This window comes from Mustela erminea, chromosome 19 (assembly GCF_009829155.1).
Source record: "Mustela erminea isolate mMusErm1 chromosome 19, mMusErm1.Pri, whole genome shotgun sequence".
Classification (NCBI taxonomy): Eukaryota; Metazoa; Chordata; class Mammalia; order Carnivora; family Mustelidae; genus Mustela; species Mustela erminea.
Window position 1 is genome coordinate 60,273,060 of NC_045632.1, and position 13,031 is coordinate 60,286,090.

Consider the following 13,031-nt stretch of genomic DNA (forward strand, 5'->3'; position numbering starts at 1 on the left):
AGGAAGTACAGAAAGAGCAAAGCTAGCCTGTGAGGGAAAGCCTGAGAGCCCAGGAAGCTCCAGTGAGCCCGCCTTCTGAGGCTTCATCTTTCCAGGGTCCAGGGCATGGGCACCTGGAGGCTTAAACAAGAGCCCCAGTGCCCAGGCAGGACTGAAGCCTGTGGGCGCAGTCACCTGGGGTCGTGGACACAGCCAGCCTCCGGAGCAGCTGTTGATGTGCGTTTGAATCAACACACCCACACTGTTCTCCCATAGTCTCGTCTCCACGTCCCGGGGATACGCTCCTGTGTATGAGAGACTTCCTGTCATGGGGTGTTTTCCTGTACTTCGGCTGCATTTTATCCTTTCGACAACCCGTGGGAAACCCAGGGCTGCTATTAGCTTCACTTTGCAGATAATTATTATCCCCATTTTAATGATGTGAAAATTGAGGCTTGGAGAAGGCAGCCACTTGCTCAAGGTCATAGGCTGAGGACAGAAGCCAGTGTTGTTCCGCAGGAGGCTGGCCTCTTGCCGTGCCCCCGCACTGCTTCCCACGGAGTGGCCAGGAGAAGAAGTGGGACCACGGTAACAACTTCACGTCAGGCAGTGTCCGTCAGAGTGTACCTTACCCTCCTCCCGAACACCTTCAAATTTCTTGGAGGCTTTGAGTCACAAACCCTCTGGACTGGGTGATTAGGGAGCAGGGGTGAGGGGTGGGGCTCGGTCACTTCCCATCAGGGCACACTGCACAAGCCTCACTAAGGTACGAGAAAGCACTGTCTCTGGAGTTGCAGTCCCGGGACTGGTCCGGGCAGAGCAAGCGCAGGACCCAGCCTGCCGGAGGCAGTGAGTGGGTGGGGTAGCTGGTGGGGGGGGGCGCGGAGAGGAAGGCCTGGTGGTGGAAGTTGATGAGGCCGGGAAAGGCAGAGGGCGGTGAGCTCAGCTGTGTGAAGCGTGGGCAGCCCCTCACACAGCCCTGGGCCCGGGGGCTGCTCTCCGAGAGCCCTGCGGAAGCACCCACCATCGGGAACTCCAGGGGAAGGATGTCCCCACACCCTCCTCTTGTGTAGGCCTACACAAGCCACACTACTGTTCTCACACCTACGGAGGAATGCTGGCCAGTGCAGGCCCAGAAACCAGTCAGACCAGCTCTGAGACTCTGTGGTGTCGCTTCTCAGCAGCCAACGCAGACGGGTTCATTTTTGACTGTTTCCTCATCTGTAAAATAGTGGACCGGAGTCAAGAATAGAAGAGTGTCTAGGGGTTGCCTGGGAGGCTCAGTGGGTTAAGCCTCCGCCTTTGGCTCAGGTCATGATCCCGGGGTCCTGGGATCAAGCTGTGCACGAGGCTCTGTGCTTGGCGGGGAGCCTGCTCACCGCCCCCACTTATGACTTATGATTTCTGTCTGTCGAATAAATAAAATCTTAAAAAAAAAAAGGAAGAGTATCTGATATGGGGACACGGTGGGGGGGGCTCAGTCTGCTCACGGTGGGCCTTCCTTCGGCCCGTCTGATCTCAGGGTCCTGGGACCCAGCCTGCCAGTCTCCCCGCCCCCCTCAATAAAATCTTGGAACAAAGGGAGTGTCTGGAATGGACTGGGCGCCAGTTAACATTATCTCCTGCGGGGGAGGGGGGAAGGGTGCCTGGGGGGAGCTCAGGTCATGATTTTGGGGTCCTGGGGTCAGTCCCAGGACGTCCTCCCTGCTCTGCAGGAAGCCTGCTTCTCCCTCCCCCTCTGGCCCTCCCCCTGCTCGTGCTCTAATAAATGAACAAATTCTTTTTTTTTTTTTTTAACATTTTATTTATTTATTTGACAGAGAGATCACAAGTAGGTAGAGAGGCAGGCAGAGAGAGAGGAGGAAGCAGGCTCCCCGCTGAGCAGAGAGCCCGATGCGGGACTCGATCCCAGGACCCTGAGACCATGACTTGAGCCGCAGGCAGAGGCTTAACCCACGGAGCCACCCAGGCGCCCAAATAAACAACTTCTTGGGAAAATAAAACGAACAGATCTGCCGCAGGACGGTGTGGAAGGCACGAAGGCGCACGTCTCCGTGAGCCGTAAGCCGTGCGTGCGTCTCCGGCCGGGAAGCTCCGCAGTCAGGGGCCTCCAAGCGGCCGCTCAGGCGCTGGGAGCAGAGGCGGCCGGGGCAGGGGCTGCCTGCGGGCGGGGACAAACGGTCTCCGGGCCCCGATCCGACGGCCCGCGTGGGACGACTTCGAACGCCGCCGCGCCCCCGGCAGAGAGGAGACACCCGCAGCGCGAGGGTCCGCCTGCGCGAGGGCGCCCGGCCGCCTCCCTCCGCGGAACCGCGAACCCAGCGCAAGGCCCTACAGCCCGGAGACGGGGTCCCGCGCGGGGGTCGCGGTCCGAGTCCGGGTCCCGCGCGGGGGTCGGGGTCGGGGTCCGAGTCCGTGTCCGTGTCCCGGGTGCGAGTCGGGGTTCGAGGCCGGGTCCGAAGTCGGGGTCCGAGGGCCGCTCTCTGGGCGCGGTTCCCTCGGGCTCCCTCGCTTCGCCCCGTAACCCCGGGACCCGGCGGTCCCCCCCCAGCAGCGGCGCCCGGGGACGGCGTGGCCGCGGCACGCAGCCCGGCGCGGAGTCCCGACACCCTACCTCCCGGGCTGGACTCGCGGCGCTCCGCACCCGGCGGCACCTAAGCCGCCGCTAGGGAACGCCAGGGCGGCCGGGGGCGCCGCGGGGCGCGGGGAACCCGCCCGAACAGCCGCCACCGCGCAGGCGCCGCTCCGGGGCTCGCCCACCGCGCAGGCGCCGCTCCGGGGCTCGCCCACCGCGCAGGCGCCGCTCCGGGGCTCGCCCACCGCGCAGGCGCCGCTCCGGGGCTCGCCCACTGCGCAGGCGCCGCTCTAGGGCCGACATGGCGGCCGCGCTGCTGCTGCAGCGAGCCCTCTGCCCGGGTCGGGCAGCGGGGTCGGCGCCACTGCGGGGCCGCTGCTTGCGCTGGAGCCTGGGCCTCGCCGCCGGGGCCGGGAGGAGGTGCTGGCACTTCGTCCACAGGCCTCCGACCCGACTCGTGGGGGCCCGAGGCCACGCCAAGCAGGTACCTGCCGACGCCGGGCCGGGCTCACGCCTTCCAGCCCCTGACCTCCGGCCGGACCCTCCCCCGCCCCCCCCCGTTCCCCCCGCCAGCTCCGATTCCGCCCCGATTCCTCCCCTGACCCCCGGCCCCCAGCTGGGACCGAACCCGAACGAGAGCGGCGCCTTCGGGTGCGGGGAGGCCGCCCGCAGCCCGGAAGAGACTCCGCACAGGCCCGGCCTGCCTCTTCCCAGCCCCTTTGGTGTATTGATATTCTCTGCCTGTTGCTCGTTGTCCTGGCGTCTGAAAATCGAATCCAGGCGTCCCTGGCCCAGTCGGTGGAGACTCCGACTGGATCCGCGGGTGGTGAGTTCGAGCCCCACCCACGTGGGCTGTGGACAGTACTTGAAAATAAAAATTTTTTTTTTTTTTTTAAGATTTTATTTATTTGACAGAGAGATCACAAGTAGGCAGAGAGGCAGACAGAGAGAGAGGAGGAAGCAGGCTCCCTGCTGAGCAGAGAGCCCGATGCGGGACTCGATCCCAGGACCCTGAGATCATGACCTGAGCCGAAGGCAGCGGCTTAACCCACTGAGCCACCCAGGCAGCCCTGAAAATAAAATCTTAAAAAATACTTATTTTAAGGGGCGCTTGGGTGGCTCAGTCCTTGAAGCATCTGCCTTCGGCTCAGGTCATGATCCCGGAGGCCCTCGACCCGTGGGGAGTCTGCTTCTCCCTCTCCCTCTGCTCCTCTAATTATAGAGAGCGAGGGAGCGAGATCGCAGAGGCAGAGGGAGAAGCCGACCTGTGGCCGAGCAGGGAACCAGAGGCAGGGCTCCATCCCAGGACCCCGGGATCAAGACCCCAGCTCAAGGCAGATGCTTCAGTGACTGAGCCACCCAGGGGCTCGCCCCCAAAAAAGTTTTAAAAACTGAGCCCAGTGAGAGTGTCACGGAGAACTCTTTCATAGTTGGCTCAGGTGGGTCCGACCTCATGAGGAGGAGTTCACATGGCCCTTGGCTGTTGGTCCCAAGGGGCTGACAGTTTTGTGTGAGCAAAGCACTGTGCGTGTACCTGACCTGCGTCTGGCAGCTTCAGGTGTCATGGACCTGCCTTCACCGAGCACTCTCTTGAAGGTGGGCTCCGGGCTCTGCTCAGGTCAGCTGTTCAGGCAGAAAACACAGACCCCCTGTCCTGCTGCCGTTTTGGCTGGTGATTCCCTCCAGTTCTCTCTTAGGAGCTCAACTCACATTTTAGGTCCTAATTTGTTACTGTTGTTCTGTTTTACCATAACTCAAGGACCAGTTTGAATTATAATTCTGCTGTAGATTACAGCCCATCCTCTGGATTTTTTGTTTCTTTTCAGACTTTGCAGCTGCACCAGCTAACCCCAGCCTTCGGAGGGTGCAGTGGATTGTTGTTGGAACAGCATCTCCTCCAGAATCCAGTCAGACTCTGGAGACTCTTAGGTGTGTACCTTCTGAAACAGGTGACAGGTGCATGCTGTGACAGTTGTAAATGAATCAGTGGAGCAGCTGGTTTGACGCTGACAGAGAGAGGAAATCACTCAGGGGACTTCGGCTTCTGTTTCTCGGGAGCCCTGAGACGCTGTGAAGTGCAGTCAGACAGACTGACCAAGGTCTGAACGGCCGAGTGCACTTATCTGAGTTGCCTCCCCACTCCTAATAAATTCTGCTGTATGGCAGTGATTGGGCTTCCAAGCTCTTCCGAATTCTCCAGCCAGCTGCAACAACGCCCGGTCAGGATCTTCGGAGTGACTCTGTATGTCTTACACCCAGAAGGGAACTACAAACAGCCACAAGTAATTTTAGCAGTAGTTTTTTCATGTAGTGAGACACATGACATCTTCAAGAGAGATCTTAGGTCCAAGGATTTAGGACCTTTAGGGTTGACGAGGTTGATCTTATGCACCCCCCCCCGCCCCCCGCAGTATATCCAGTTGGAATGGTGAAAAGTGAAATCCCCCAACTCCTAAAGGACGTTCCATGGCTTGGTGCCCACATGTAGTCAGCCACATGCTTGCCTCCTATGTTTGTCTCCCCACTTAAGAGTATGCCTGTGCCCAAGGCACACAGCTCACTCTCTAGACAGCCTGGTCCTGTGTCCAGGAGCCATCAAGGGAGTCCCATTTCTGGTTCTCTTAACCTTGTGAGGAAAGGTACAGCTGTCACGGTTGGTGAGACTCCTTCCTCTCCTTGTAAACATTCGTTCAGTTAGACAGTGGGCCAGACTGAGCCTCTCGTGGGAGGAGTATCGTGTCTTGGTGATGGTGGCCACTGGGTGATGGTGATGGTGGCCGCTGGGTGATGGTGATGGTGGCCGCTGGGTGATGGTGATGGTGGCCGCTGGGTGATGGTGATGGTGATGGTGGCCGCTGGGTGATGGTGATGGTGGCCGCTGGGTGATGGTGATGGTGGCCGCTGGGTTGCTGTTGACGCCTCTGTCGAGCCTCTGTGTTGCTCATTTATTTAAATTTGTTTTGAGTGAATGTGATTATTGAAGGGTTGTTGCCCAGCAAACTCATGAGGCTTCCCCAGGATACATTCATGAGGAAGTTTTATCCCTTCACATTGCTAATTTAAATTGCAGAGACACTCTGTAAGTTCGAGTGATTATTCTCGGAGTAGCAGCTGCTGACTGAGGAGGACCCTCTCCTTCCGAATCTTACGCCCGTAGGCTTCAGGTGGCTGCTGTTCGGGTTCCTGATGAAGGTGCTCTTCCCTTGAGTGCCCCCTGTAGGGGCAGAGACCTCGTTAAACATGTCTCCTGTCCCTTGTAGGTGCCACTCGCTATTTTAACACCTCCACGCCAAAGCAGAAGACTAAGGACAAGGATAGATCTAAGGGGAGGACCCCTGAAGATGATGAAGGTACATCTGTCTGACTTTCTTAAATAATGGCTACCCATGTGTGTTCTGGTCTCACAACAGGAAACCTGCTTAAAAGTAGGGTGAGTCCAGGGGCGGGCGGTGGCTGAGTGGGTTGAGCATCCAGCTCTTGGTTGCAGCTCAGGTCATGGTCCCAGGGTCGTGAGCTCAAACCCCACACTCAGCAGGGAGTCTGCTTGAGATTCTCTCTTCCTCTGGGACCCCACTCTCTCAAAATAAATAAGTCTAAAAAAAAAAAGGAAGGTTAATGACAAATGTCGGGTGCACCCAGGCCCCCGTGTCTCCCTGACTCTGAGCACACGTACCCCTGGTCTTGAATGTGGTTACTGGACCTTTTCCTGCTTGTCCATTAGAGGTGTTTCCGTCAGCACCTGTGTCCCCTGTTCTTTCCAGACATCAGGCAGGCAGAATTACTGTCCTCTGTGCGGAAAGGGTGAGTCTCCATCTGCCTTGAACTCAAGTGTTGTGGGGTGGGGAGGAAGGCAGCGGGACACCTTGGTTGGACCCTACACACGTTCCAGATGACGTGGAAGACCTGAGAAGCAGCCCCCAGAAGAGAGGCTGGTTCTGTGATGGCCTTGAGGAAGTGGGGGGACATCACTGAACCATGTGAGTGACCCCTGTGTACCCCAGTTCGCAGCAGCCTACCTTGCAAATCTGGAGTCTCCTTCCCTGTAGAATTAGGACTCTGGGCAAAGGGGTGAGGGAATAAAAGGTCAGTTTAAACTGAGTGGGCTCTAAGGTAAGAGCCGGCAGCTGGCGCTCCCAGCAGTGGAAAGGGTTAGCCCGTGGCGACGGCTAGAGTGCGCTCAGCACTGTACTGAGTGACTCGTTTGTCCTCCCCATTACTTCTCGCCTCATAACAACCTCATTATTGTCCCCCGTTCTGTGCGGAGTCTCCAAAGGACTCACAGGGAGAGAAATGATTGTCTTGTCAAGGAGCTTCTTTGTACTTAGGTGCATACTTCGTACTTTTGTTTGGTGTACTTGTTTGATTTTAAGATTTTTATTTATTTATTTGACAGAGAGAGAGGGAGAGAGAGCGCGCACAGCGGGGGGAGAGGGAGACGCTGGCTCCCCACTGAGCTGGGAGCCCGATGTGGGGCTCGATCCCATATGACCCGAGCCGAAGGCAGATGCTCAACCGACTGAGCCACCCAGGCGCCCTGCTTATTCATTTTTATTCATTTACTATTTGTTAATTTATTTGAGAGAGAGAGAGACAGAACATGAGCCAGAGTGAGGGGACGGAGTTTGGAGGGAGGAGGGGTAGCAGGAGAGGGAGAAGCAGGCTCCCCACCCAGCGGGCAGCCTGACAACACGGAGCTCCATCCCAGGACCCTGGAATCATGACCTGAGCTGAAGGCAGACGCTTCACTAACTGAGCCACCCAGGCGCCCCCATTTTTTTATTATTATTTTTAAACTAATCTGTATGCCCGATGTGGGGCTTGAACTCATGACCCTGCGAGTTGCACGCTCCGGCAACAGCCGTCCCGGTGCCCCCCAACTTTGAGCTCTTTAGGAACAGCCTTAACTCGTGGAAACCTGTGGCCGTTGGTTGGGTTCGGTGTGGGTATTCCTGGTTTCCGGCTTCATGGGGCGTCCCCTCTGGCAATCACTCCTTTCTTTGGCTGCAAGCTCCTGGGGTACTTGGCTCTTCTCAGAAGCTTCTGAGTTAAAAGGTTTTTAGGGGTGGAAGATGAGGGTTTGGGTCATCAGAAAATCTACAGGGTTTTGGAAAACAAATACCATTGGGGCTAATGGTGGCAGACATTAAATTATCTTTCTCCCCAAAAATGAATGTGTTGGTCTAGTAATAGAATTTGAGGAAACCAGAGGGGGAATCCGGGGGCAGAGTCTGGCATATCTAAGAATTCGTATGTGACTGCAGTGGCATTTCACGCAGTAGCAGAAGGGAGGCTCGTGTACAAAGTGATTTGGCTCAGCTGCTGTTCCTTGGAGAGAGACTGCATCGCATGGACCAGAATAAATTCGGCATGGATCAAGTCATTAAATCCACAAAGCGAAACTCTGGGAGAGTTAGGAACAAGCGCGGGGAATATTTCCTGTCTTAGAACGGGAAAGGCCTGGAACAAAAGCAGCGGTGACCAGGTTGGAGGAGGAGGCGGGCGGAGCGCTGGGGTCCGGGTCCCCCGCACACGTGCGGTCCGGCGGACAGCCGTGACGTCCCGAGGAATGGCTGCAGCCGCTAGGCAGCCTGTAGATGCGGGACCGCAGCTCCCCGCGGGTGGCCTGCGTCACGGTGCCAGGAACCAGTGCTGCAGCACGAGGGGCACCAAAAGCAGAAGCCAGCGTCGCGTGGGGTCTTCCCACTTGTGTCGCGCGCTCCCCTGCGGCAGCCTGTGTCGGGAGCACGTCTGCATCTCCTCTGCCTGCCTCGTGCCATTGTTTATCACGAGACGGTCACGGTTTGCTTGCTCTTGTGTAACCACCTGTGATTACCCGTGACCCTGCGGTGTCACAGAACACAAAGCGTAGCTAAAAAAGCAGTTGCTGGGATTTCCAGACCGCTGTGGTGTTAGTGGTGCTGGTCCCTGAGAAGTGAGGAGACTCCACGAGCCTCCTCTGGAGACGCCATATCTGTCTGGGGCGGGCCCGGCGCCGGTGAGTGTTGGGCAGAACTGGATTGTCACTGCGATCCCCCCGAGCATCTCACCACAGCGCCCGTGTGCAGGGTACGCAGGAGTAAGTTCTTCCACAAGAGTTTCCAGGCTGAAAGCCTGGGGCAGCCCTGAAACTCAGCTGTGGCGGTCAGTGGCCGGTGGGTGGGTGGCTGCTGTAGGGCACCCTGGCAATGAGGGACACCGCCCCCTCAAGAGGGACTGTGGCACCAGAGTCTCCGGGGGTCTGTCCCGCAGGCGGACAGGCGGGTGGCCAGGAAGCAGCAGTGTTTCCTGGGCTTGGCCCTCAGTTCTCTCCAAGCCTGTCGTTGGCGTCAGGAGCCGAAGTCCGTGTGCGCCGCAGGGCCCGAGTGCGGCCATCACGGGTGCCGTGGGTCGGATGCAACCACAGTGGGGGAGTGGACGAGGGGGTCCTCGAGGGACACGGTGATGAAGGCCATTGTCCAGTTAGTATCTCTCAGACCTCGCGCGTCTTACTGTCACGGAGCGAGTATTCTGTCACTCCCGCACGTCTTCCTGCCCTGCTCGCCTGCTGCCCTTCTGCGACCGGCCCTTGGGACTTCCTACCTGGCCAGTGCTGCAGATACGTGGGCTTTTCGCTTGTTTTCAAGGGATTTTATTTTTAGTAGCCGCTGCAAGCATGGGATCCAGAGTTGCGCGCTCTGTGACCTGAGCCCGCGGGGCGTCCGGGCAGTTTGTGTTTTACATCAATGTCCTTGGGCCACGTTTCAGAAGTACATTCAGTGAGTTAAGGAAACAGGGTGCTTTCTGTGTCTTTTGAGACGCCTAGCCAAGACATGAGGGCTTTCTCATTTGGACCCCTGGACAGTGTGCTGGGCCCGCTCACCGCACCTTGTGGGCTGGGTTAGTGCGAATGGACAGAACACGTGTTTGCAGACCCTCGTCACTGGACGGGTCCTGTCTGCGTGGGGTGTGCTGCGTCCCTCTCCTGCCCAGGGAGGAGGACTCGGGGTGATTGTGGCTCAGAAGCAGGTAGTTCTGTTGAGATGGCAGACGATTTTTGCCGGACCTCCATGCACCGTCCTGGACCTTCAGAGCAGTGACTACTCTGGGTTGGGACCTCCCTCTCCTGAGCCTAGAGAGTCCTCTAATAATGGGGTCTGCAGCCTCCAGGCCTGGCTAGGAGGTCCTTCTCCCTGAGATAGGCCGACAGGGGCAGTTCCATGTGTGACAGAACACCTGGCTGGTTTTTACTGGAAAAGGGTTGGATTTGTATTTATTGGAGCCTAAATCAAAGCTGTCTTTTTATTGTTTAGAAATTCCTAGGAAAACGTGCAAAGCTGTCTGTTACTTAAAACCAAGCCTTATCTGGGGCGCCCTGCTGATTGTCGCTGGAACATGCGACTCTCGGTCCCTCGGGTTGTGGGTTGGAGCCCCACGTAGTGTGTAGAGATGACTTAAAAAAGGAAATGAAATCTTTTAAAAAAGAAAGAAAGAAAGAAATGGAACCAAGCCGTACCTTTTGCATCCTAGACCTCTTCCACACTCTGCAAACAGGTGTGTGTGAGCTGTACGGTCGCTGCAAGTCCTTCTCCAGGAGGGGTGTGACGTGTGGCAGGCAGAGCGGTAAGGAAGGGCTGTGTCACCACGGGCCCCGGGCCAAGTTCGTAAGTCCTGCCAGCAGCTTGTATGCCACAGCCACCGGCCGGGAGCACGGGGTGCGCACAGCGTCAAGATCTGCGCGGTCACAGAGCCTCTGCTGATGGCGTATCCCGGCTCTCCGGTTTTGATGACTGGGACTTAAGTAGACTGCCTAAATAGCGAGTTAAACGAAACGCATGGTTTCTAAGTAAGTACCTGCTCACCTGAGAACGTCAAGTCTGCTCTCTGAGACGGGGCGTCTTTACTTCCGTGCTTGTTGTGACTTCGGGTGTTAGATACTAAATTTGCTATTACCGACCGTTCTCAGGTAAGGTAACAGCAGAAATGTGCTTTCACGTCTTCAGAATGATTGCGGACCCAGGCTTCTCCGTCAGATTCATATTTTTTTTTAAAGATTTTATTTATTTATTGGACAGACAGAGATCACAGGTAGGCGGAGAGGCAGGCAGAGAGAGAGGGGGAAGCAGGCTCCCTGCTGAGCAGAGAGCCCGATGCGGGGCTCGATCCCAGGACCCTGGGATCATGACCTGAGCCGAAGGCAGAGGCTTTAACCTACTGACCCACCCAGGTGCCCCCCATTTTTTGTTTTTCAGCTGATTTAAAATGCCTTTCGTTTCCTCTGAACGGCCAGGTCAAGAGGAGGGCAGTGTCTGTACACTGACGGCAGGCAGGCCAGAGGGAAGTGAGTGGGCACTGAGGTCCAGCTGTGCGCTTGTCCCTGGAGAAGTGGCCACACGGGCAGCATGGTCTGAGCCCCAGGTGTGTGCAGGGACCTCACTGTTCTCCCCAACCCTGGGCGGGTGCCGTGTCTGTGCAGGAGAAGTCAATGGTCTTGCCGAGCCAGGTCAGGGCAGTCCTGGGCAGGACTGCTGCCAGACAGCATGTGCGCTTCTCAAGGATCGCTCGTGACGGGCCCAGTGGAGTCTGGTTGGGGTGTCGGGAGAACAGGCCGTGGGGCGGGGGGTGAGCAGAGGGGAGAGCCGCACCAGAGTTCAGGCCTTTGGTTGGCAGGTGCCTCAGAGGACTGGCAGGTGGGCCCGTGGGAAGATGTAGGGCGTCGTCCAGGTGCCCAGGCGGCCCTCCGCCCCCAGCTGGCTCCGTTGACCGGCTGGTCTGGGAGGAAGACCGTGGCCTGGCCTTGGGTGTCTACGTAGGACCCTCTCCAGTCTGTGCTCTGAGGGAGGTGACTTCTGCGGCCCTCCCGGCCCTCCCAGTGTGCTTACTCTTCCTCCCGGAGCTGCCAGCAACGGCCGTGCTGGGAGCTGCTTCTCCTGGCTCCTTGTACTGTGTGCCCCTCACCTCCCGCGTCAGCCTCCCCAGGTGTCTATTTTCAGGGCTGAGTTTTGTGTCTTTTTGTCCCCCACTAAGAACTGGGCATGATGCACTGTGTACCCTAATGTGATGATTTACTTGATGGTTTGAACGAAGCGTAGGTCGCTGGAAGTGGTGTTGAATTAAGTGGTCGCCTTCCGTGTCCCGGTTAGGTGGCTGTTGGGCAGTGGCGGGCAGACGTGGTAGAAGTTCCAGTAACTTGCACCTGTGCAGCACACATCGGGGGTGATCATACGAGGGCGGGGGCCGGATGTGCCCCGGCAGAGGGCTCCGTGTGGAGATCAGCCTGTGCTGGGCCCACGAAGCTTCTGACTGTACACCTGGCTTTGTGCTCTGAGGAGACGGGACCCCGGTGAGTGCTGTGTCGCTGCCGTGAATGGCGTGTGGTTGGTGTCTGTCCCGTGTGTGACGCTGTCCCCGGTCCCCCTGCTTGCAGAGGAGAGGAGGCGCCGGGAGCGGGAGGACCAGATGTACCGGGAGCGGCTGCGCACCCTGTTCGTCATCGCGGTGATCATGAGCCTGCTCAACGCGCTGAGCTCCAGCGGCGGCAGCATCTCCTGGAGCGACTTTGTGCACGAGATGCTGGCCAAGGGCGAGGTGCAGCGCGTGCAGGTGGTGCCCGAGAGCGACGTGGTGGAGGTCTACTTGCACCCTGGAGCCGTGGTGTTCGGGCGGCCGGTGAGTGGGCCGTGCTGGAACGGTGGGGCGGGGGCTGCCGCTGCGGCCCTGAGGTCCCCCCCATGGGTCCGGGGCGGCTGCAGATGTCGAGGAGGAGCCCTGGAGGCCCGGGCCCAGGGCGCGGAGGGCGGGGCCTGGTCCCAGGGGAGGGCTGGGCCTGGGTGGGGAGGGGCCCCAGGCGCTGGCTCCATGTGGATGGGATCCCTGTCCCCTCACCCCAGAACCAGCACTGGCAGGCGCAGGAGAGGTAGTGAGGCAGGAAGACTTTCCAGAGCACTCTCCCTGATCCTGTTCGCTGATGTCTCCGAACCAGCGTCAAGAGCTATTTTGTTACTGTTTGATTATCATGTTTTTATGTAGCCTCCATGAGCATGGAGCCCAACCCAGGGAATGAACTCACACCCTGAGATCAAGACCTGAGCAGAGAGCAAGAGTGGGAACCCCAGGTGCCCCTGATTAGTACTTTTTTTTTAAAGATTTTATTTATTTATTTGACAGAGACCACAAGTAGATGGAGAGGCAGGCAGAGAGAGAGAGGAGGAAGCAGGCTCCCTGCTGAGCAGAGAGCCCGATGCGGGGCTCGATCCCAGGACCCCGAGATCATGACCTGAGCTGAAGGCAGCGGCTTAACCCACTGAGCCACCCAGGCGCCCCAAGATTTTATTTATTTATTTGACAGAGAGATAGCACAAGCAAGCAGAGCAACAGGCAGAGGGAGAGAGAGAAGCAGGCTCCCTGCTGAGCAGAGAGCCCGATGTGGGACTTGATCCCAGGACCCTGGAACCATGGCCTGAGCCGAAGGCAGCTGCTTAACCAACTGAGCCACGCAGGC

At 58.0% G+C, this 13,031-nt stretch overlaps 1 protein-coding gene across 3 annotated transcripts in view; it reads left to right on the forward strand.

The window, feature by feature from the left end:
* Positions 1-2,809: 2,809 nt before the first annotated feature.
* The window catches only part of SPG7 (SPG7 matrix AAA peptidase subunit, paraplegin), a 29,247-nt gene continuing 19,025 nt past the window's right edge, over positions 2,810-13,031 (forward strand). For all 3 annotated transcript variants that reach the window (XM_032324372.1, XM_032324374.1, XM_032324373.1), the window contains exons 1-4: positions 2,810-3,038; positions 4,381-4,483; positions 5,815-5,904; positions 11,958-12,199. In XM_032324372.1, coding sequence (XP_032180263.1) covers positions 2,856-3,038; positions 4,381-4,483; positions 5,815-5,904; positions 11,958-12,199 — 618 coding nt within the window. In that variant the 5' untranslated portion in view covers positions 2,810-2,855. The remainder of the gene's footprint in view (positions 3,039-4,380; positions 4,484-5,814; positions 5,905-11,957; positions 12,200-13,031) is intronic.